General features: G+C 25.8%; 1 protein-coding gene across 6 annotated transcripts in view; it reads right to left on the reverse strand.

Moving 5' to 3' along the window:
- Window positions 1–27559, reverse strand: part of LOC129613468 (uncharacterized) — a 186585-nt gene that overhangs the window by 64046 nt on the left and 94980 nt on the right. For all 6 annotated transcript variants that reach the window (XM_055527554.1, XM_055527563.1, XM_055527571.1 and 3 more), the window contains exons 4-5: window positions 10911–11081; window positions 1231–1378 (exon numbers count right to left, since the gene is read on the reverse strand). In XM_055527554.1, the coding sequence (XP_055383529.1) occupies window positions 1231–1378; window positions 10911–11081 (319 nt within the window). The remainder of the gene's footprint in view (window positions 1–1230; window positions 1379–10910; window positions 11082–27559) is intronic.

The following is a 27559-nucleotide window of genomic DNA, read 5'->3' on the forward strand; positions in this document are numbered from 1 at the left end:
TGCATTTTTATTTTATTACATACAAAAATTAATAATTATGTGTGTCTGTTAGATTATGATGGTAAAATAAGTAAAAATGTTTCAGTCTATATCTTAGACGACTAAATTATACCCTACGCCATAGCAATTTGATTTTAAAGTAAAAATTTAAAACAGTAGGTTAACCAAATTTTTAAGGCTTGTGCAAAACTTAATTCTACACTATCAAGACTTCTGGAGATATCTGAACTATAATTGCAAACATGACTGCCAAATTTTACGGTTTTTCAGGTTTTTAGGTATTTAAAATAATTTGTTTGTGTTGTATGGCAGCTACCTGAACCCATTGTTCCAACTTATCTAATTATGATAGCAGGTTTTTTTTTAACAGAAAACGAACAATTTATCGAATTTTTGTTATGCTCTTTTAGTTTATGATTTATCGTACTATGATTTACGTAAATCAACGTAAAATTTCACGGTGAACGAGAATATGTCATCACGCGTGTGCCAAAACAATGAATGTGCTTTTTTGTGTAAGTTTTGAGTTTAGGATACTAAATTATTTTCTTTTTCTTAAAGTAATATTTATATACTAAAACCACTGAAGTCTTCTTCTACTACAAAACCATCATTTTAAACGTTCTAAACTAATAATTTTTAAAATTTTGAAAAAAATAACAAATGATTTGGTATCTCTAACTCACAACTTAAAAAAATCACTTTCGTTGTTCTGTAACACACATGACGATAATATACTGCATACTGCAGACGGCTGAGGTGTAGGGTATAACGTGAAAGTTCTTACCGTCAAGCATTCGCAATGATAATGTTTTAAAATGATTCAAATTAAAAAAATCGAAAGAAAAAACAATTTTTATTTAATATTTTTTTTAATATTTTACTTAAAAAAATTATTTTATTATTAATTTGAATATTTTTTGTTTTTGTTTTTTTAATATAAAAATAATGAATAAATAATTAATTTTTAATTTTTTTATTATTATTATTGTTATTCTGATTAATTTTTTAAAATACGGTGTTCTTGTTATTAAATGAAATGAAAAACGTGTACTTAATCTCTTGTATGACATTTTTATAATAATTTAATTACTAAATTACTCTATATATATTAAATACTTTAAGTTTATCGTATACAATTTGTATGAAATAATTAATGTAGTATGTTTATAAATTAACGTAAAGAATAAAATATAATAAAAATTTGTATAAAAAAAATAAATGTCATACCTGTCATCCATTCGACATTTATTGTCTCGAACTTTACAATTTAATTTAAAATCATCAAATAATTTAGAACATTTTCTTTCTTGTTGGCATACTGATAGCGCATGATTACATGTCGGTAGTGCATCAATTGGATAAGGATCTTTTTCCGCTAATTAAAATATATTATATATTTTGAAATATAAAATGAAAATTAATTTGACAAATTTAAATATAAAAAAAAATCAAATATTTATTTAAAATTATTTTATTTATAATTATAATAGTATTGTATTCGAACATATAATTGGAAATTTGAATGTAATATGAGGCAGAATTTATATATATTGGAAGTATCTATACATAATACATATTGTAATTATAGCTTTATATGGAATTTGTAGCATTTTTTCAACAAAATTTTTGGAAAAACTTGTTAGTAGTTTAAATCTGAAAAAAATTTCTACACCTTTTGATAAAAATTTTACATGAAGGTAGCTTTTTGTAAGAAACATATTTCTCTAGAAAAAAATTTTGTCCTACATTTTCCTCATTTAAATGTTATGACCCTTAAAAAGCTTAGGAATTCTATTTTTTAACAATTTGTTGTAATCCACAATTTTTTGTCAAAGCACAATTATTGTAATCCGCAGACGCTTCTCCCTTTCTGTTAATACTTTGTAATGAGAATATTGATAAATTTTATGAAGAAAATAACATTAATGGGACTGTAGTACAGTATAAGACACCGGCAGCGATTTACCTTTGTTCTAGTTTTGTATGTTCCTATGTTCTATGTTTTGAAATAAAAACAATTACGTTGTAAGGATTTTTGGGCGATACTCGTAATGTGTAGAAACTCGACCCTTTACCTTAATATAGAAAATGCCAAAAATATTTTAAGCATTGATATGGCGCTCTGTAATAATTGTTTCTATGTGAATCAGTAAAGCACAATACTTTGCGTTTTGTACCAAACAAATTTATGGGAAAAAAACAGTCAAATGTTTTTGGTAAAAAAAATTTTGAATATAAGAAAGAACACTTCAAAAATTCTTCCTTATTTCATCCTTGTGATTGCTTTTATTGTTTTTTTTTCCTTACAAAAAAAATAAATGAAAAAAATTTCGTCTAATGCATTAAATTTTTGAAAAGAAAAATTCTCTTGAAATATTTTCAAGAAATTTCATATATTTTTCAAGAGGTTAATGTGCGTTCTTGTCGTTATTATATTATACATATATATATATATTATGTGAATTTATAGGTAAGTATATTATGTAGGAATTTTTACATAATAAAACAAAGTCTTATAATATTTTCTTTTCAATAAAATTTATAGGTGCCTCTTTAAGAGAATAAATAAAAGGGGAATTTCATAAATTATGATTTGTGCCTCTATAATAAAAATTAATTTAAATTTAGTATGAAAATTTTTTTATACATAAAATAATGTTCCTCCATCAATTTTAACCATTTAAATAAAAACAACAAAGAAAATTCAAATAAAAAGAGTTTTCCTCTGGTTAACAAAAATCTTAAATTAAACGCCTTATTTTTAACCTTTAAACAATTTTTTTTTTCAGGATAATTTAATTTTCTCGAATAAAAAATTTGTTTATGAAATTTTTATTAAATTATAATTATCCTTTACGCCTTCAAAATTATTTTGTAAATTATAATATAAATTTTAATAACAAATCTATAAATATAAAATGAATTTCTAAATATAGAAAAAGGCTTAATAGATAATTTAGGCGTCCTTTTCTTATTCTAGAAAATTTAAAGGAATTTTATTTTTTTTGAGTAAATTTGCTGTTCAAAGAGTCAGAGGATTAATAATTTCAATTTAATTTTGATTAATTTTCATTTTTGATAATTTGATTTAATTTATTAAACATTATTTATTCAATTTAATTAAGAAAAAAGTTTTTTAAATATTTTACACTAATTTCAAAATTATGGAGAGAATTCTCTAGTCTATAGTAAACCTAAAATTAAGATTAATAAAAATTATTATTGTAATCGCAGAAGGAAGGAATACGACAAACTATATGTAAATGAGAATACATAGCGGCTCTAATAAATAGTATGTTATTTCAAGATTGTTTTGCAAATCCAAAAGAAACTCCAGAAGAATATTGATTTTTATACTTATTTCGGGTATTTTAAATTAAAGACTTGAAAATATTTTAATCATGTGACTCAAGAACGTTGAAAAGTAAAGTAACTACTAATAATTATTAAATAACATTACTAATATGAAAAGAGTTTTTTGTGATCACAGGGAATCTACAGATTCTGCTAATATATGATAATAGGCTGTAGCAAAAATATTTTTGGAGGTATTTAAAAAAATCTTTTGCAAAACTTTAAAGCCGTTTTCTGGCTAAACTAGAAGAGATAGAGCGATTCTAAGTGTTCTTTGTGATCACCGATATTGATGACGACATATTAACGATATACTGTGAAAATCTAAATTTATAATTTATTTACATATAAGAAAATTCAAATTTGCAAGAATTTTAAAAATTTCCGAATTCGAATTAGACCGTTTCATTACCTAATCCCAGAATTTAGTATATTAATTTTTAGTATTTTAGTATTTAAAATAATTTTTGTTATTTAAAAATGTAAGGGTAATAAAAGAGTTCTAAAATTCTTCGCTATTACGCACAAAATATAATATGGTTGTTTTTGAGCAACTGTAAGGTATGAAATTTCACATAACTTACATATTTTCGTTTAAAAATGTAAGCAAATATAAGAATTTTTAAAATAATATCTGAGTATTATCGGACGCATTAAAGTCACTTTGAAAGCAATTCCATTAATTAATTGAGTTTCTTTCAATGTACGCACTTGTAAAATTTATGAAACCAAGCTACAAAGTTCGAACACCTTTTTCGAACACAAACCTCAACACAAGTATACGTTTTGTAACACAAGAGGACATAAGTCTATGATTGATTATATAATTACCAACAGAAATATTCATCCCACACAAATATTAGATGTACGATCACTTGCTTCAGGTAACATTGGTACTGATCACAGCTTGGTTCTATGCAAAATGAGAATGATGGCAAATACAAACAAAAAAAAGAAACCTCAGTATATTGATAAAATAAATATAGAGTCAATAAGCAATCCATCAATTAGGTACCTTTATGAAGAAAGATTAAAACAAAAAATCAATAGTAATCCGATCAACAACAACGACGATATCAATGAAGCTTGGTCAAAACTAAAAAGCAACATTAAAGATGCAGCATATGAAACACTAGGAACTAGAAAAATAAACTTAAATGGCCAACCTAATAATAAACCATGGTTTTGTGCAAAGGTTAAAGAACTGGCAGAAGAAAAACGTAAACATTATTTGACATACAGATGTACAGAATCTGCACGCGATTACCGAAAATATGTAAAAGTTAGAAATCAGGTGAATCGCGAAATTAGAAAAATAAAAACAGAATTTTGGATAAAGTTTACGAAGGATATGGAATATGATTTGTATGGAAGCCAAAAAAAGGTATGGAACTTTATAAGAAATCGAAAAAAACCCATAAACGACTACGTAACAAACGCCTCTGTAAGTCTCGAGGTCCTTGTAAATCACTTCATGCAGGTTTATGAAAGCGAGGTAGTAGAAATTTCATTGGCGGAAGAGCTTGAAACTTCAGATGAATCAGACTATTTTATCAGTAAAACGACCATCTTAGAAAATTTAGCAACATTGAAAAATAGAGAGTCGGGTGGTATAGATGATATTGTCAATGAATATCTTAAATATGGTGGTGCAACACTTGCGGATGAGTTAGTAAAATTGTTTAACCACGCTATTCAGACACAATCAGTACCATTGGATTGGAAAAGTAGTTTGACGATTCCCATATTTAAAAAGGGTTCAAAGGCCGATCCAAAAGACTATAGGGGGATTACGTTGTTGAGCGCTGTTCAAAAACTACTCACGAAAATTATAAATGATGAAGTGTTATCAAAAGTAGTCATCAGAGAAGAGCAAAATGGTTTCCGGAAAAACAGATCAACAATAGATGCCATATTCACACTACGTCAGATAATTGAGAAGTCCATAGAGTTTGACAAACCTGTGTTTATATGCTTTGTGGATTTGACGCAAGCTTTCGACCGGGTTCGTTTGGGAGACGCACTTCAGATCCTGCAAATAAATAACATACATGCAAGTCTAATAAGGGTTATCCAAGAACTGTACACAAATAACAACACAAAGGTCAAAATAAGAAATGATGTGTCTGAGGAAATACCAACCTCTTCCGGTATAAGACAAGGTGATAGTTTAAGTCCCACTTTGTTTAACTTGGTCATGAATGAAATAATTAAGGGACTGATCGATTTCGGAACTGGCTATAAGATAGGAAGCGAGGATATTAAAATAATATGTTATGCTGATGATGCTGTCCTACTAGCAGAAAACGAGGACGATCTGCAAAGACTATTATTCAAGTTCAAAACTATCGCTGAGTCATTCAACATGAAAATATCCATTGAAAAAACCAAATGTATGACGATCGCCAAAGAACCGATTCGATGTAAACTATCGATTGAAGATCAGTCAATTGAGCAGGTTATGAGCTTCAAATACCTTGGAGTCGAAATTACGAGCCATCGAGATAACAACAAGGAGACACAGGTTCAAACAGCAAAGGCCTCTGCAATATCGGGCTTTGCGATGTCATATGGAAAAATAAATATATGCTAATTGAAAATAAGGTGCGTGTTTACAAAACTTGCGTGCGCCCCATAATGACATATGCAGCTGAAACAAGAGCAGACACGTCATCGACCAAACAAAGATTGCGAGCCACAGAAATGCAAACTCTTAGGCAGATCTGTGGATATACTTTGCTTGACAAAAAAAGAAGTGCAGATATAAGAGAAGAATGCAAAATTCAAGATATTGTTCGATGGACTAGATGCAGACGGCGCTACTGGAGGGACCATGTGAACCGCATGAGCGAGAACCGACTACCCAAAATAGCCATGACCAACAAGCCCAACACCAAAAGACTCCCAGGCAGACCTCCTAAAAGGTGGCATGAGTGCTGGACCTCTACATCCCACGATCATGAAAATCCATAAAAGAGAATATTGGATAAAACAGGCAAATGTGCCTACAACAAGAAGAAGAAGAAGAAGAGAAGAAGCTACAAAGTTATGATTTTCTAACAGTTGTTTATTGAAGTAAACTTTTTTAAAATAAAACTTAAAGATTACATTTCTTTCCAATTTCCATTCTTTGAAAAATTTTAATTTTAAGCATCTCAGATTTTACAATTGCGTTACGAAACCTTACATGCAGAACTATATCATGACTATAAAAGACCACAAAAGAGACATGTGGGCATTTTATACAAAAGTTCAAAATTAGATTAAATATGCGGTTTTTTTCCACTGGTTTGAAGAAAAATTTGACTCCTAAAACTTTAAATTTTTTTTTTTAAATTTGGTTTCTTATTTTTCTGATTTCATTTTTGTAATTTTCTTTTTGATTTTAATTTTATTTTGTCATATACGATTGCTACCTTATATTTTATGTGTATGTGAAAAAATAAAGTTTTTTATATGTTTTTTTGGTATATTTAAATATATCTGTGTGTGTACGTGTGTATAAATAATTAAATTTACTTTCCAAATAAATAAAGTTTCAAGTATTCTTTGAGTAATTTTATTTTATTTCGGAGATTTTTTCTTTTTTTAATTTTATTTATTTTGTTTTTTCTTCGTTTGTTATTATTTACTTCTTTTACTCTCTTTACTTTACCGTTATTTCATTGTAACCAATTTTACCTGCACAGATTGTTTTTCTTTTCTTTTTCTTTTGCGTTTTATTTTGTTAATATACCAAACAAAATTCCTACGTAATATACCGTAAAAGTAATTTAGATATAAAAGAGAAGGATAAGAAAAAAATGAAAAAAAAAGAGAAAGGAATCGGGAAACTCAATTTGGAATTTAATCATTTTATTAGTTCACGTTTGTATAATATGAGAATGTTAACGTGTGTGTGTGTGTGTGTGTATTTATTTCCTTTTTTTTTGATACTTTTCTAAAATACTTAAAGCTTTATAAAAAAGAAAAAAATATAAAAACAACAAAACAATTTTATATATTGAGTTCATAAGGACATAAAAAGAAAAGAAAGGAAAAAAAAACAGAACAACAAAAGCAAGGATACATTTATGTAATTGGGAATGGTATTTGTGTTTTTTTAAGAAAGGGAAATAAGAATATATTTAATTCTCTAAGATTCTACAAAGCACAATATTTGTAGTCGTACGGCTAAATTGCCAATAATAAACATTAAAAACATTGTTGACAAATCTATTCGCATAGTTTGATTAAAAATTAATTTTTCTAATTTAAGCACATTTTTACTATAAACAAATATATTTTAGTATATCGGAAAAATTTTACTAGAAAAGCTCTCATTCAACCAAAAAAAAAAACTATTCGTATGTATGGCACATCAGTTCCTAAGAATTAAAATGTCATTTGTCTCCAATGGTGCTCTCAAATTTGAAATGAGAAAATTTATGAAATCTAAATTTTTATCATCGCCGTTATGATCATTATTTCATTAATTTTTTGTATTTCTTAAATGATTTTTGTATCTTTTCACTAAACCAGGATGAAACTGTTGTGCCTTATGTATTAGTGCCGCCAGAATTCATCCAAATGAATTGAAACATAATTTTTGTTTTCAAAATTTTGCAAAATCTTATGATCTAACTGCAAGATTTTCTATTAATATTAAAATTTTGTCGTTATTCTTAATCATAATTCGAAATTATAATTTTTGAATCATAGTCCCGTACCTGATCAGAACACTTGTGTAAATATAGAATGTATAATTTCAAAATTTTTAAAAAGAATAATAAAGCTTGTATTTTCAAATCTAATCTTTGGCAAATAAATTATCAATTTCGTTATCTCTTTAAAATTAATTTCAGTTGATAATAAAAAAAAAAATATTCGGTTAAAAAAAACGCAACATTTTAAGTGTTTTTCGAACAAATTTCGTATATAACACAGTTTTTTAAAAATTGCATAATTATAGGCGACAACTAAAATTTTTAATAATTTAAAACAGCTATTAAGAAATTTATTTTCGATTTAAATAGACTACCAGGTTACTGTTATTATTTTTGGATGGACAAACTACCACAGAATTTTTGCCGAAATTAAAAACAAAATTGTATACCAAGATTTGTAAGCCAAAAACCGTACGTATTGCGTAGCCCCACCTATAAACATAGCTATATAATTTTTTTTTAAATAAAATTTTCAAAATTTTATTTTCGAATATAATTTGTTTTGTTTTTTTAAATTTAAGCTGTAGAATATTAAAAAAAGAAATGAAAAATTAGAAAGACAAAGAAATATTTAAAGAATTCTTTTATGTGTAGGTACATTTAAAGATTCTTTAGAAAAGCAACACAATTTTTTACTGATGTACCCTCCAAAAAAAAAAAAAGTATTCCAATAAAAACAAAATTTATCATGTAGGTACTTAATGTGCTATAATACTTGAAATTACGTTATGACATGAAAAGATGTGCCCGGAATGAATATAGTATCTGTGTGATTTATTTTTATACACTAAACAATCTTATATACTTATATACATTGACATTAAAATTGGCTGCCCTTAAATTTAAAGTAGTATAACTAAAATATTGGGGGAAAATCACGAAAAATGATGAATTTTGAAATGATGAAGAGATTTTGTATACTCTTATGAGCTCAAACTATGAGAATTTTATATTATAATGATTGTCAATGGTGTCTGGTAAATTTTTATATTGAAAACTTAATAAGAAATATTTTCTTCTAAAATGCAAGGAAAGGCAAATAGAGAAATCTTTAAAGAAGATTTAATAAAGAATTTCTTAAATATTAAAACAAATTTAGAGAACAAAGAACAACGAATATAAGAGAAAATCCACAAATTATGGGATTTTATATGTGCATAAGAATTTGTGTAAATTTTTTTACAAGGATACCTTCACGTTTAAAAATTTCAATTAAAATAATTTATGTGATTTTTATTGTGAAAAATAAAACAAAATATTTATAATATGATGAAAATTCTTGAAAAATTTTTCCGATTTATAAATAGAAATACTATAAAGTTAAGTATCATCATAATTTTTTTGCTTAAGTCTAATACTTTAACAAATATTTGATTACAAGATTTAAGAAAAATTTGTTCTTTTCGCAAGTTTATATTTATTTAAAGAATTTTAATTTTATTTGTATTTAAATTTAAAATTTATTGTTAGTTTTTTATATATTATTACCAATCCTTTATTTAATCTTTACATACTTGTATATGCTTATATTATATAAATTCTAAAATCTGCTAAATTATTTTTATTAAGGGGCTTTAAATAAATTGTAACAATTACGTAAAAAATTCAGATTGAAATTATGCTCAAATGCATATTTAAAATTGTGGTACAGGCCAAAAAGTGCAATTCTTGAATTCGTATCTTTAATATATTATGTTAGTTTGAAAATCAATTTATTTTTTCATTCTTGTTAATCAATTCCAGTAATAAGATGTGAACTCTATTAAAAAGAATGGTAAATATAGTAGTTGTTATTCAATGCTATTCTCTTATCCTGCTGTCTTTGTTAAAACATAAATTTTTTAGTAAAATTAAAAGCAAAATAAAATCTCAAATAACTTCTTATTGACTGTATAACAGTGTTTTACAAATATTTAAAGCTTCATCTTGATTCTAAAATCACAATTGAATTGTAAATCCTTTGAGAGTCGACTCAAAAATTGTGTGCAATATGCTTTCGTTATATTTCAATTTTTTATATTCTGGAAAGGATTTCATTGTGCTCATTCAATATCCAATACCAATATAATATGAGTAACAGTTTCTTAAAATATTTTATAAAATGCTCCCTATAAAATTTTAAATTGGTTGTCTTATTTTTTTTAATCATATAAAAGGTAATTTAAGGCCTTATGTTTATGAACAATAATAAATTTTTTTCTTTATATATACTTGTCCGCTTATATTGCGCTTATCTTTCACTTAATAATTAGAAAATTGAAGTTTCTTAAACATATTTTCGCAATGAAAATAAGTAGTTCTTATTCTTTTGTGATAAATTTCAATCCAGAAAGACTGGGTTGAAAAATTTATAGTTTTAAAGTAATGGTCTGCATTCTAAAAGGAAATTTCTGTATTTTGGATGCCTAATCATAAAAGATTCCTCTCTGCATGAACGTGAAATGACGCACATTTAGAAAATATTTCTTATTAAAATTTAATGTTTTCATTTAAATTCTTAAATTCTGCCCGATACATCAAAATTCTTAAGGATTAAAAAGCTCTTTTATATGTACTCGTACCTTCGATTCGCTTTCAAATTTTTGCAATTCTTTTGAATGATTGCTATATATGTACATACATATATAGAAATACACTGCATATTATCTAACCAATTTATACATATACCTTTTTGGTTATATTTAGATACATATATCGTACATGTAAGATATATTTTCAGTATATGATAAAATTTATAAGAACATACATATGTATACATGTACAATATACATATATATATATGTAAATTACACCACTTTAAAAAGAGAACATACATATGTATATATATATAATAATAAATTTACTTACCTTTCTTAAGAACGAAACCACACGGATGATCAAAAAGAAAATCACGAAAATTATTACAGTCTGGATCAACTCCTGGTTCTTTACACAGACATGTTGGACGAAAAAATGGAAACGCTTGAAGTGTTCTCAATGCTGCTTGACATTTCGTTACCGTAACAGTAGCACATGCCACTAAAAATAAAATGTAAAAAAAAACGAAATAACAATAAGAACATACAATAAAAAAAATTCTTATTACAAAATTTATATTTTTAAAAAGAAAATTGAGAAAAAACAATCAAAACATAAAATGAAAAGAAGAGTGAAAGAATGAAATAATTTTCATGTTAATATGGAATGGGACCATGATTTGTATTTATACGTATGTATGTATGTGAAATGAAGGTGTGTTAAATGGCTCATATTGTGATATTAAAGTTCAGTTTTTAAAGCTTAAATAATAGCTACACATGAAATAATTTCCAGAGATGTCACAATGATTTTATAATAAATTTCGTGTTTACTATAATGAAATAAAATTGTAGGGGTTGGCCATTATGGTAAAGTATTCGGGAATAAGAAAAAAAAACTTGGGTGTATAGAATAAATGCAGTTAAGAAAATTCATGAAGATTTCAACGATTAATTCTTTTAAAAGTACCGTAGGGGTCAGAAATGAATAATTTTAAAATTAATGCATATTAAAAAATGTGCATTACCGACTATTATGCAGTCAAATAAGATTTTCATTAATAATAAATTATTCATTATTTATGAAGGTATAAAAATGGGATGGCTTTGACAAATATTTGAGATTAAATTTGAAGTTTTTAAGACCTTTTCATATTTCTTACACTTGATTCATTTGACGCAGGAATCAGTACTTAAACATAATTAGAACATCGAAATCAGATACAATTTTTGTTTCGAACTGGGTGTCAAATCTTAAGCGGCTTCCGACAGACAGGCTGTTTTTAATTTTTCACAAGTATTTTGCTTAGAATTTCTGTTTCGAAAACGATAGAAACTTCAAACAAACTGTTTTTACAAAACCAATAAAGAGTTTGAAATCAATATAACTTTCCTTTGTATTTTAAGTATTGTTAGAATAACAAACATTCTGAAACTCCAAAACTTCAGCTGTTTCCCTGTTATTTAAACCTTGATGTTAACGATCAAACGTTAAAAACTTTATTGGCTGTCGAAATATATCAAAAGGGTTTAAAATTAATTTAGTGATAAAAGAAAGTCCTGAAATAGAGTTTACACTGGTCACAAAAATTTTTTCAGCAGACTCGCTCAGGTTTTAAGTTTATTATCAAATTGCAGACCTCAGACCTGATTAATAGTGCAGTAGGCAAGTCACTTTAAAAATATATACAACATTACATAACTTGATTTGCATTACATAAAAAAATAAAAAATTAATATTAACTGAATACAATATTTCTAAAAGATCTAATATAAAATTCCTGCAAAATGAAACAATAAATATCACCAACCTTAAATATTTAAAATGAAAAGGAAAAAACTAGGCCAGGCTCGTCACTCACCTTACCCAATGACGCAAGAAATTGGGGTATGGTTATCTACAATTCATGCAATACAATTTGACTGAAACGTTTTTACTTCTTACTCCTAATGATTGGCTCGTAATCTATTTAAGACCAAATAACTTATAAAGTTGTATGGAAGCTACAAAAACCATTATTTCGATCATAATTTGGATCATTTTAAATAAAGTTTTTATATTTACTATACAATAAATCATTTGTGAAGAATTTAATTCATTTAGTTTTTGGGTTATCGCTGGGACGCTGTTTATACAAATGAACTTGCAAATTTATAAAACCGTTCCAACGTACATACATTCGTACGGTGAGTATGGAAATTTATGAATTTACTAAATTTATCATAAAACTTCAACAATACTAATATATTTACACCACATCAATATGCATGAATAAGAATAAAATATTTGTGAATTGTTCAGTTATTTAATAATTACAGTATGCAAGGTATTCCAAAAGTAAAATTTTCATTTTTGAAAAACAAAAAAATTTTTTCACTATGGTGACAACAATACAAAATGAAATAGACAATTATTTTATTTTACATGTTCCCCTGAATCAAGGGCATACGTGTATATGTAGGTATTTTAGATTTTAGTTTACCGGGAAAAAAACTTATGTATTATACAAGACATTATTACAGAAATAAAAGCATAAGAAAAAAAAATCACTTGTAATATGAAAGAAAACGTTAAAAAATAAAACATAAGTAATAATGTAAAACAAAAGGAATCTAAAGAAACAATCAAAAAATGATTTCATGTTGAAATTATAGGAATATGAAAAAAATGAATACACTGAGTGTCCCTGAGGAATAACTATATGTTTGTATGTATTTATCATGCATGTATAATATTCCAATAAGATAAGACAATCATATGAGCGTATAAAGAATATAGAAAGAGAATATAATATAGACGAAAAAATTAAAAAATAAAGTTGAGTCAAACCAATGGTTTGTATTGTAGCAGTTTTCCCTTCAACAAGATAAAATACTGCTTTCAAATACAGTCTATGTAGACTGTATTAACACTATTAAAATTATTTTCACTCATAAACGAAATTATTTCTAGGATTGCATATATTTAGGGTGAACGATTTATGCAGTCTTTCAAATTTCTAAAGGCTCCTACAACTTATGGTCTAGAAGAAAAACGACATCAAAAAAAAAAAAAAAAAAAAGGATTTTAGATAACGGTAAATTTGAACGGCCATCTTGTTTTTTTAAAGTTCAACTATGGTACGCGGCGATAGAAGAAGTAAGCCACTGACTTTCTTCGATTGGGAAATTTTGGAAAATGCTTATGGTTTTAATGCAATAAATAGTTAAAAAATGTAATTTTGGGGGGGGGGGGGGGGGTGGGGGGGGGAGATAGGTAAAGCTTTTGTTCTACGGAAATAAGTTTCTAGTAGAGATCTATGCACATATTAAATTTCAGCTTTCTATCTTCAAGGGTGTAGAAGTTTTGTGAACATGTCCATGGACGGACAAAATTTTTTTGGAAAAGTGCTAATAAAAAGAGAAATATAAAGCATAAAGAGAATTTTCCATCCAGTATACTGTACGTAAAAGGGGATTTAAATATAAAGTACATTGGATAAACTAGTTATTTCTTTATATTATGTACCTATGTAAGTATATCTATATATGTTATATAATGTATTATACCTGAACTTAGTAAATATTCAATTCTAATAATATTATATTTAAAGAGAGATGACTATAGCGAAAACTACATAAAAAGTTTAAATTTAAAGGAATAGAATGAAATTTACGAAAAAATCCGAGGAAAAAAGTAAACAAATAAAATTTTAATATAGAAGGACAGTAATCCTTTTGAATTTGACTTAAATTTTCATCATACATGTTATATTGCACATATTATTACAAACAAATATGATGAATATTGTAATCGTAATCTAAAGTAGAACAAAAGAAAGGAAATCAAATTTTTTTTCCTCATATATTTATTTTTCATATTCCTTTTTCATATTACTGTATTATATTATGCAATTTTATTAATTTACCTGTTCATATTTTTAAAATACACAAAAAATATTCTTTATATTTCAAAAGCCCTAAATAATTTAGAAAATATTTTCTATTTATAGTTTGTAGGATATGATAATGCTTATGTGTATGTGTGTATATTAGTGCATTATTTTTATATTAATATAATAAAAGTATATCTATGTACTTATATTGTAAAGCACATCCCTTAAACAAATTCAAATAATTCATAAAAAATAAATTATTTTTATAGAAACTAAATATGAAAATTGTATATGTATACATACAATTACATTTCAAAAGAAATTCAAATTTATTATATTGGACGCAACATTGACATGAATATCTATTATAGTGTATAATTTTGTCATGAACTATTAAGAATTAAATTAGTTATATTATTATTTATATAACAATATTATTTAAATAAAAAAATATATTATTATTAAAGTTAAATGCTACAGTCGAACTGTATTATATTGTGAATGGAAATATTCTTTAAAATACAAGTAATTGTATTGCATTCTGAAGAGTGGATCACTTGTAGTAGCGGTGATAGTGGTACTTATTAGACTATTTCTAAAAGTTAAAAGACCTAAATCATTTGTATAAAACGATTTCGCATGTTTTTTAATACACAAATAACACGTTTTACTGGAAAAGCTGTGAAGGATAGAGGAAAATGTGATATAGGTTAATTTCTAGCCTCTCGTTGTAGAGCAAGTATTTAAAGCGAAATTTTTTTGATAACATTTATAAACGTAACCTATATACAAAATTTGTAAAACAGGAAACTGAAACTTTAATTTTAGATTTTAGTTCTGTTAATATAATCTTGCATTTAGTATGTTAGCAAGTATGTTAGCAAGTTATTTTGAGCTATGCTTACTATATATTGTTTACTACTTTGAAACGGAAGGGAGTGCACTTTTTGGAAACTGCATGTGGTGCTCAACAAGTCAGAACCGGGCCTGCTACAGAATATTATCAAGTGACACAACTTAATATGTATTGAATTTAATAAACCATTTATACCGATGAATTTTCAATTAATTGAATGCTTGTATTCAAGGTATCAGACTTCGAGATGCCATGGTACTCCCGAAGTATAGTGATATAATGTATCTATTCATACTTTAATTTCAATTATAAATTTTCCTGCATATTTTGTGCAATTTTATTTTAATAGAATAAATTACAGTTTCAATATTATAGAAATTTTAATTAATAAAGACAAAAAAATAGGATTATAATAATGAAGTGACGTCACTTAATAATTTGGTTAATTGTTGAAGACTTTAACTATCAATAATAATCATCAGTATGTAATTATTTTAACAATTTCAAAACTTAATTTAAATGTACTTCATAATTATGTTGGGTACATCACATGTAATTTGTATTTAAAAAAGATTAATATTGAAAAGTAAAGGAACTCTTATTTTATTAGAGAGACCAGTTAAAAATTTAATAAAAAAATATTTTTTTATATACTCAATGGGAAAGTTGATAGATTTATTCTTTTAGACAGCATTTCAAAAAATAATTAAATATTTTTAACAATGTTAAAATTTGTGCGAATATGAAAGCAATTTTTATAAATCACAGGCTTAATTCTTTCAATAAAAATTTCCATGAATTTCAAATTTAATTTTTAATTTTAATTGCAATTATTTATATCAAAAGTGATTAACAGAAAAATGCACACATAACTATACAAGTGGAATATTAAAAACGAATTTAATTTTAAAAAGTTAAAAATTGCTTTCATATTAACCTACTTTAAAAATATTGATTAGCAATATTTTATAATTTCTATTTCAAATATTAATAAAAAGCAAGTTGGCAAAAGGCTTAACATAAAAGTAAAAATTAATAGCTATTTTCTTAATTAAAACATATAAATTTGTTTTGATTGAAACGGGGGTATTCTTTAATGGAAAATAAACCGGTTTAAAAGGCGAATTCTGAAGAATACTATTTTGAATTTTGAAAGTAAATCGGTCGTTGTGCAACTCAATCACACCATTAATTTTTTCATTAGAAAAGAAATTATTTGGTTTCATAATTTTCATCTAACGAAGATTTTTTTCTCAACAAAGTTATTAACCTAGTACAGTTGATCTATTTATACTATACAAAATCTCTACTTGTTATAAGTAGTATTTAATAGCTTATATGTAGAGTCTATACAAGCTATCACATACTATTTATACTAGCAAGTCTATACAAGCTATCACATACTATTTATAACTTTAGTAGAGATTTAAAATTTGAGAGACCTTATTTCCACTTTGTAGCTAAAAATATTAATTATTAAGAAAATTATTAAAGTAGAACCTTTAAACAATATTTGGATACTCTTAATAATAAAAAAATGAGAAATTATTTTTAACACAAATTTATTCTTAAAATTTCACGTCTATATTTTCTAAGTTCTATTGTGTCCCTTTCCATGTTATTTCCGAATTATCATTTTCCATATCCAACTGTCTTTTCAGATACCCATACAGATACGTATGGGTATTTTTGTTACGGGATTACAAAACTTAATCAATTACATAAAAAAGAATGCACATAATTACATAAATGCTTATTTTCTTAAAAAAAATTAAGGGAAAGCAAATACAGACAATTTAATATGTATGTCAGGGTTTGTACTCAAATGTGGACGATTTTATTATATAAAATTGTTATATTTTACTAGAGAAAAAAATCTAATGTCATCAGCACATAACCGACCGCAATGTGTATTGTCTAGTTTAGCAAAAATGTTTAATAGGATTATGGAAATGCCTTTTAAACACTTCTTTGCAACTTTAAGGTCACTAATAGCTTTTAATTAACATACTTAGATGCTATCCGAACCGAATTCTCTGAAAAATTCATCAGTTACTTCAAATTACCAGCAAACTCAACACGAACGTTTAATTTCAACGAATTGGGCTAATTATATATAGTAACTAAGATATATTGGGTTATTTTCTTAGATATAGTCAAAAACGTAAAATCGGCCCGTTGTAAAGATCTCCAACTCTAGAGACCTGAGATACTCCAAAGATTACTCAAACCGGTTCATCCTCGATAAAAACTGGGATGCGAATTTTCATAAAAAAGGGTTAGCCCAACTTGAAATACGGAGCTGTACAGACAAACAATCAGGTAGATAGACAGAAAGACAGACTACCAGACATTTCTCTAAAAAAGTTTATTTACGCTTCCCTATTACGGAGAAGTGCGTTTCCGTCGAAAACTCGATATGTGAAATTTAATGCCATCACAAAACCTCCCTTATTGTATACGCAACGCAACTGGTACAAAAGAGAAAACAATGCGAATGAAGAATAATTTTGCTTTACCAACATTATTCCAAAAGTTCGAAAAAGGATACGAGAAATTTTGCTTAAATAATATTATTAATTATTATTATAGTTCTATTCTAATATGAGTAGTAAATTATTTTCCAAAATAGTAGTGTTGTATTTAAAATAATATCCTTCCCAAAATAAAATAAATTTTTATTCCCGCATTTATGGGCATTTCATACTGATAACAGTAAAACTGTGATAGAATAATTTAGTTTTGTGTTCAAGTCCCGCGCTTATTACTGAATGAAAAGTATTTTAAATGTTTCGAATAAATTTTTAATTATAACTGTGAAGTTATGCGAAACTAATATTATTCCTTAAATTATGGCAGGTGTTAAAACACAAGTTAACTTTAAATAAAATATTAAATGCAAAATCCAGGGCATCTTCTTATAATTTCAATTTCTTTACAGACGTAAGAAAATTTATAAATCAAAGTACAAAACTATCGTTTTTTATATGCAATAAAATGATTTTCAACTCTTTCAGAATAATTTGACTGTAAAATTTGGTACAAAACTTTTTACATTTGAAGGTCATTAAATTTAATTTTAATAAGGATTATATTACATAATTCAGCGGGTTCCCATGTGTTGTTTTCTATGTACAGTTGGCATCATTCTTTGATAATGAAAAAAATCTAATGTATATAAAAAGTAAAGTGTAGAGAAGGTGACCGGTTTCGACCTTAATTTTCTGCTAAATCAGTGAAACATAAAAAAAATGTACTAAATGGTAATTTTTGGACTTTATTAATTTAGTTGTATTTTTTAATATGGAGCTGTGAAGATAAAAATAGTTTGAAATTTGAATCTAGAAAATTTTCAAAGTTTTGGTAACTCTAAATACTTTTTAGCATTTATAAAGATTTTTCGTTTCAGTTCACAATGTTTTGATTTCAGCTTTTAAACTTATGAGATTTGTAACAATTAATTAAAAATGTCCCGTCGAATTGCGTACAATATCTAAATGACAAAACGTTTTCCAACTAAGAAAATTTATTTTTAAAATGTTTACAATTTTCATACCAAATGTTAGTATAACTATAAAAAACTAGATTTTTAACAGATTGTTATATTCCTATACAAGTATGTTTTCTGTCTTAATTTTCTTAAATGTTTTGTACTTTATTCTATAAAGTTTAACCAAAAATTATTCTCTAATCTTCCAACTACGATTATGTTTTCTTTCAAAAACATTACCGGTTAAATTTTTACATATTGTAGAATTTGTTTTCTTCTCGGAAAAAGAAAAAACTTTGTCGTTTCTTCCCTCCTTTTCTTGTTAAAAAAGAAATTCTTCTATTGTCTAGTTTAACTGTGGAACTTTAAAGCGAAAGCTAAATTTACGAAATATGATATTCATAGTACTTATGTTAAAATATCCGGAACATTTTATCTGACAAGATAAAAAGATGTAATAAAAAGGAGAAGATGGCAAAATACAAAAACAAAATTAATTGTCTTTCAAAGAATAGAGACAGTATGGAATAAAGTAAAAGTAAACCTGCAAATATTTAGTGTGTTTAGCAATAATAAGAAGCTTTGATTTTTTAATCTTATATCGATATAGGGATCGAAAATTTTTTGGGAAGATAGAATGAACTGATTAAAAATTCATGCTGCTTTTTAATAATTTTTTTAAGTTTAGTGGACATTTTTGTGAAGCATATGTTAGAAAAATCTGTGCTGTAATCTTATTATGCATCTTTAACTTAATAGTTCGTTTAATACTTCAATTACTTTAAAATTATAAAGAGTCATTTTAATTTTTATTTCTATTACAATTAAAATGAAACAGAGGCGAACATTTTTAAATTTAAATCTGTTTCGAAGTACCTAATAATTATAATAAACCCCCAATATTTTCTCAAATTTTCGCATATTACAAACTAAAACTAAAAATCTACAGTCTTCCATTTTCAGCAGAAAAGGAAACGAATATACGAGTAAAATTAAATTCAAGAATAACCAAGAAGGAAAATCAAATAATTTCCTAAAAAACGCTCTAGGAGGTATAAAATTTTAAATGTGGTTTTTATCCTGGAAAATGAACGGCAAACAGAAGTTTATTATTGTATGCAAATTTACAAATGAAGTGAAATAAGAAAATTGTAGTAAATTAAGAAAATTTTCAAAAAAAAATATCCTTAAATGAAATAGAGAAATATTTTTCTTTTAAAACAATCAAATTTAAATGTACAAAAGTTGTTTTTTCGAACTTTAACTTTTTCTCTTTTGATTCACACAAATTTGTCAAACTTTTCCAAAAAAGAAAACAAGAAATAAATAAAGTCAAAATGTTATGAATACGATTAAACAGAGAGAATTTTACAGGTATAACTAAGAAAATTACCTAAAAAAATAAAAAAATAAATATTGTGATTTTAGCTTTCTGTTACGTCATATTCTTGAACAGATTCACAAAAAACTGGGATATTGGGCTAAGCATTCCTGAAGAAAATTAAATAATGCAAAAAAATCTCTAAATATTCACTAAAAATTAAAAATGTACTTATTTGCTATTCCTATGAGTACGTTGAACTTATTTTCAATTGAGCTTAAGCACGAACTCAAGAACGTTCTACAACATGTATGTATATAAAAAAAGGAAATCCCAGCTACAAATTATCTGCATTCTGTGTAAAAAATTTGTGTACAAAATGTTATGAGTTTGGTATTTTGAAAAATCTATTGAACTCTTACTTTTAAATTCTCTGTATAAATACATAAATTTATAAGAAACTCATTAGGTTTTGGTTAGGTATTGGAACGCATCATTGCCATTTTAGCACATTCCAATACAAAAAATTTTTTCGAACTGCAAGCTTTTCCTAGTTTTAAACTATTTAAGAACCAATAAATTGTTTTTGCAAAACGAAGTGTTTGTGTAAATTAAAAAGTTTGATGTGATCAGCGTATAACTGAATGCACAAGAGATTATAAAAATAATTTTTGAACATTTCAAAGTTTATGGAAAGTAGGTCTATAAGTACTGGACCCAAAAAAGATATGCAAATTTCACTTTTAGAGTAATTTCACTTTAAGCGATCCACAAAAGTGTACAGAACTTAAACATTAATTTTTCAAGAAATTCCATTAATTAGTTTTTAAGTTAATGTTAAAACATGTGAAATCGTTTCTTAATGAAATTTCAATTTTGGAGGTTTCATTCGTTTAGTAAGCAATTTAAAATATTAAGAGTCAAGAAAATTGTTTAATTATTTTTTGTGTATAAAGGGAAAAATATAAACTCGTCCAATTAGACTTGTCAAACGAAACCTGACATAAAATAATTTAAATAATATTTTGTTTAATATTTTCTTAATGATAATTAAAAATTTGTTCTGTATAGTATAAAGATCCATTTCCTTAGACGGAACATATCTCAAGAATATTGACCAATCTGTTATATTGAGTTACTATTAAATTAATGCACGCGTGCAGTTTATTTACAATCCTTTTAAAAAGCATTTCTCTTAAGGTGCACAAAGTATGTACGAATGTTCTACAATATTAATTTTTAAATACGTGAATATGATAAGTGTATGTGCTATATGTATATATGTAGATACTACTCATCAGAGCATGATAATTATTTTATTGTCAATTACTACAGCGATTATATTTCTCTATATTATAATTTTGTATACAATAGTCTATGGAATTTTGTTTACTTTAGTCAAAGGACATTATGTACATAATGTATGTATGTATATATATACATTTTATTTATATGTTTGTTTATATTATTCTTTTATTGTACATTGTAATATTTCCGGAATTTTTTTATATTATTTCTGGGTTAAAAAAAACACCGAAAAAAAAAATATAATAATAATAATTCTTTGGTTATAAGATTTTATCAAAAAACATACCAAACTGGCCCACAGGTCTTATGATTAAAATAAAAAAATGTGGAACCAAAAAAAAACATAAGGAATTTTTATATGAATAAAATGTCAAAAATCTAAGCAACCAACAACACAAATGTTTTATATTAAACTATTTTATAACACTTGTCTAATATCTCTCGAGTGACCTAAACACAATTATAATATTATTCTATATAAACTTACTTAATAAAAATTCATACATGTATGTATGTATGTGTACATGTGCTATAGTTATACCGAAACAATATAGTATAATACTTAAAAAGGACATATGGATCAAAATACTTTGATATTAAATAATTTTTGTTACTATGCTTTTAATAACAAATAATGTACCTGAATGAAGGTTTATATGTACACGTTATAAAGGTACGTAAGAATTCAACCTTTATATTATTTTGTTTGAAATTTCATGTTATAAGAAAATATAATGGATTATTACATAATAGCGTGCAAAATAAGATTTTATTTTTATGATTAAAAATTATTATTCTTTGTTTTCATTTTAATTTGCTCATTTCTAGAATTTTTCTTTTTATATTTACAAATACATGTAAATGTATTATACATAAATATTTTAAATATATTTTTACTTGGTATACAATTAATTATAGTTTGTCATTGGCGCGAAAGTCCAAGTTCATCCATGAGAACCTTTTCATTTCATTGTAATCCCAATTCTTGAAAGTACCTAAGGGCATAACTATATTGAAAATTTTTGATTTCCAATCTTAAATGAATATTCATTATTAAAAAATCGCAAATTATTGGAGTCTATTTGGGAATTTTCATCATCCTACAATATTCTAGTATAACACTATTCATTTTCCCTATACACGTAATTAATTCTATAGTACTGTCACAATATTTAGTTTCTATCTCTTAAAAATGAAGAAGGTAAGTTTATTTACAAATGTACAACTGGGAATATCCTAGTATAACAATTAAATAAAACTAATACTAAATATAGAACGTTAATAATATTTTGTAAGCGTATGTACATTCGAATTTCATTTTGAATTTCTTACCCTCCTTTTACTTACATAGATACAACTACCTAATTATTTTTTCAAATCATGTGCCTCATATATGTATGTGTATGTATGGTTGAATTTAATGTAAGTATATTTTGACAATAGTACACGTACAAATACAAAAATATCATAAAAAATTCATTATGGTGTCAACTTTAATTGTAATTATGAGTACTTTAATCGTATTTAATAAAAATTGTCTGGAATATTTTTATACTTTCTTTTTTTTTTTGTTATTTAAGGACTAATAATATTGTGTTTCTAGAACAAAAATCAAGTAGACATTTTAACTGATATATTATACATATATTCAATTAAATTTGTGTGTTGATAAATTAAAATGTGTATTTGATTTTAATAACAGAACTGATTTTTAAGTTTGTATGTGAATGTGAGTAAAACAATAATTTCAGCAAAAATATTGATTCAATTAAAACAATTATGAAAATATTCACGTTCTTACATAATAAAACGTTTGAAATTATAAGAGTTACAGTAAAATATATTGAAAAATCTTTATAATACGAGTATAATAATATAACAATAAAGAGTAATATTTCAATTTCGGTGCTTGGTTTCAAAACTGAATAACACGCAACTTTAAATTTCAATTTGAGAAAATTTTCCTTTTAAACGACAAACAACATTAATATATTTTCCTAATTATTTTAATGAGCTTTCTTAGGACTTAAGAGCTTGAAGACTGATGCTCAAGAAATAATTGTCAAACAAAAATTGTAGAAAACCTTCTCAATGACACGCCGCTTGACTATATTTGGTAAACATTCTTTTTAGGCTCTATCGCGAACTTGTACGGTACGAGTTCAAAGAAGGTAACCTTGATTATTTTAACACTGATCTTCGTGCAAATCACATTACGTTTTTTGTGGAGCAAATATTTATGCTCTATTAAATCAAATTTTTTGTACATATATTGCTGTTATAGCAGTGCTAAATTTTGAAATAAATACTTCGATTCACTTTCGCACTAATCAGTAAACACCCATAATATGTGTGTCAAATTTGATACATGGGTAAATAGAACATTCTCTAAATTCTTAAGTAAATTATTGCCAGTAACACTCACTATAATGTTTTCAACAAAAATAATTTTCCGCACAAAATTTGTAAGTTTTGGTAAATTTTCTTTTCATTTTTTTTTTTCCAAATGACCTTGAAATGTAAAAAAAATTTTGTAAAAAAAATTTAGATTACTAATACAACCTTTGAAGTCAAATGAATAAAGGTCGTCCTCTAATTTTATAAAATTTTGTCTGATTTGTTTTTACTGCATTCTCCTTTTATTTACGATCTAAATCGTAATGATGACACGCATTATACTTAATAATTTTATAAACCAAATAACATATAGGAATTTTTTAAATAAAATTAAATAAAATATTACAAATTATTTTTATACTAAAGATAATCGTAAATTTAAATTAGCTTTTAAAATAAATTTAAATAAAAACGAGAAAAAAAGTAGAGTTGACCTTGTCAACTCTGTGATACCCGTACGAATTTGTTATCCTATGTGCGAATAACTAATGTGCCATAACTAACTAAGGGGCAGACTATGACTTTAAGTCGCCGTATTAACATATAAATTTATGCAAAATTTCAGTACTATGTGTTTTTCAAAATACTGGTTGTGCCAGACTACTATTGAAGTTGTATGGCAGCTACTAGAAAGAGCCAAGAAATTTTAGCGAATTTTATTAAGCACATCGGCCCTACTAATATATTCACTTGTGTGAAATCTCAATATCACAGCTTTTATAGTTTCTGAGATATAGTCAAATAACTTTTGAAGTTGTGTGGCAGGTACCAGAAGGAGCCAAGTAATTTCAACGATTTTTATGAGACACATTGGCCCTATTAATATATTCATTTGTGTGAAATTTCAATACCATAGCTTTAATAGTTTCTGAAATATAGTCAAATAAATTTTGAAGTTGTATGGCAGGTACCAGAAGGAGCCAAGTAATTTTAACGACTTTTATGAGACACATTGGCCCTATTAATATATTCGTTTGTGTGAAATTTCAATACCATAGCTTTAATAGTTTCTGAAATATAGTCAAATAAATTTTGAAGTTGTATGGCAGCTACCCGAACCGGTACCCCGATCACGTCCAATTTAAATAGGGTTCTGGCACTTACTACAATAAATCATTTTTGAAAATTTGGTGAACTTAGCTCAATTAGTTTTTGAGTTATCGTTCGGACGGACGGACGGACGGACGGACGGACGGACGAACGGACGGACGGACGGACGGACGGACAGACAAAGCTAAATCAACTCAGAATTTGACGCTGATCAAAAACATACACTTGGGTCTATATCTAACACCGTTATTTCTTAGCGTTACAAACGGTAAGGCAAATTTAGTATACCCTTCGAACATACGTTCGTACGGGTATAAAAATCCCTTTATTCTAAGTAGGAAAATAATAACAAAATAAAAAGCATAGGAAAACACAAAAAGATTTTTTTATGGAAATATTTTTTGTGAAGGTTTTTCAAAAAAAAAATAATATATAGAAGGTAAATTTAATAAGGTTAAAGTTATTAATTTAATTAGGTTCATTCTTGGAAATTTTTTGTATCATTGAAATGCAGTATTTTATCTAGAGGCAAAATCTTGATTAGAATATATAAAAAAAAAAAACGAAATACCTTTGAAATGAAAATTTCGAATATTGTAAATTTTTTTATAACCTAATAAATTTCTAAAATTTTTGGAAAATTACACAAAACAAAAAAAAGAACTAAAATAGCTAAGTAGTGTTTGTTTTTCCAATTTTTATATTAAAAATATTCGTGTTTCATTTTCATTTATTTTAATTTTTTATACAAAATAAATGTAAAAATTTTAAATTAAGGAAATAGAAAAAAATTTTTAAAGTTTATTTTTTTATTACAACAAATTAAGGGGGCAAAAATTTCATATGGGCGGGAAATAATTTACAAACATTTACTAGAATATGTACTCGTAAATATGGACATGTTGTGTAAAATAATGGAAAATATACACACACAATATAATCACAAACTCTTGCACAGAATTCAGAAAGTTTCAGAAATTTTTAGGAAAACTATTATTTTATTTGCTTATTTATATTGTATAGGTAAAGAAACAAAAGTCGTGACCATTTGACATCGAGATAATTTAGACCTAAATGATAGACACAAAATATGTCCGAAATTATGACAACCACACTTTATAGCTAATTTCCACATTAAATGTATTTCCTACCTATTTATTTTTAATTCGAATATATGTAATTCAAAACAGTTTCCTAAATATACTGCTTTCAAATTAGTTATACTTTTGAGCCGTTTACGAAAATAAATTATCGAGATAGAAGAAAAAATAATTTATGAATGAGCTACAATAATTTCGTATATATTTTTTTAGTCAAATTCAATCTTTGAATGAATCATTAACCATCTTTGAATGAAAAAATTTATGAGTTGTTCGATCAGTTTCTAGAATATTATAAATTTATAAATAAACTTATTGGTATTATTATGAGTACAGAGAGTTTAGCCAAAGTTTGATGAAAATTTAAAATTTATTATTAAAGGATATTTTAATTTCATCGATTTTTTTAAACTGATTTTAGGAAAATTTTAATACAATACTGTCCCAAAACTCAATTTCAACTTTAAAAAAAAATTGCTGTTTATTGAAATTTACGACAACAAGCATTTAAGAGTGCGTCGGTAAAAAATGAAGCATTTTAATTTTTTAAAAATTTTTTTTTTTAAATTAGTTCAAGATTTTTGGTGCTTTATGCCGAAATAAATTTATTTGCTTGTTAGTAAAAATAATAAAATTATTATCTTAGTAACATGTGCTTATTATAATTGTGGCTTCTTTGTAAGCGTACGAACTAATGTTCGAAAATCATCCTACTTTCTAATTCGATTGGGGATATTTCCTGCTTTATATTTGGAACAGGGATATTAAAGCGAGATCGTTGGGAGGCTACAATAAGTCGCCAATGGCTACTGTGATCGAGTCATTTTGCTCCACTCGACTCCTTCATAATCTACAACTAAAATCTGCAAATGTTCGAAGGATATTATAAATTAATATCCTTCGATAAAAAATGTACATTGAACTTAAATTTTACAAAACAAAGTTCGATAATGGGGCTGTTATTCTGAAAAATTTTGTTGTACATAAGTTCTTACAATAACTGTCATAAAACTTCAAAAATAATTTGATCATATACATATCTCGGAAATTGCGAAAGCTTCAAAGTTAAAAATTTGCATAAAGGCTTTTGGCAATATTTGCTGCTAACAAAATTATTCATTTCAAATTGCACTATTTCGTTGATGAATCTACTTCACTTTTCCAAAATTTTACAGGTTGTATTAGCAAAAAATAAAAAGGAGTAGAAAAGAGAACACATTGTCAACTTTCATAATAATTAGAAATTATCCTCACGAGTATAACAGAGTTGATACGAGTACTATTAAATTTATCTCTTCTCTTTTGATAATAAAATTCGAAAAACTATATATTGTATATTAACCGTCTTTATATAAAATCTAAATTTTTAATGGTCTGTTTTACAATACACCGAGAACTCACTTTCTGTTTATTAAAAAACTCATTTTAATTTTATAATTTTTAAATGCAATTTCAAATTATAAAACAATTTTAAAATATACCTGCTGTTATTACTTTAATTTGATATTAACATATCGGAAAGTTAGACTCTTAAACACACACACAAAACGTATGTGATTTAAATTATTGCATTTACAATTACA

This window comes from Condylostylus longicornis, unplaced genomic scaffold, assembly GCF_029603195.1.
Source record: "Condylostylus longicornis isolate FDR11 unplaced genomic scaffold, ASM2960319v2 ptg000004l, whole genome shotgun sequence".
Lineage (NCBI taxonomy): Eukaryota > Metazoa > Arthropoda > Insecta > Diptera > Dolichopodidae > Condylostylus > Condylostylus longicornis.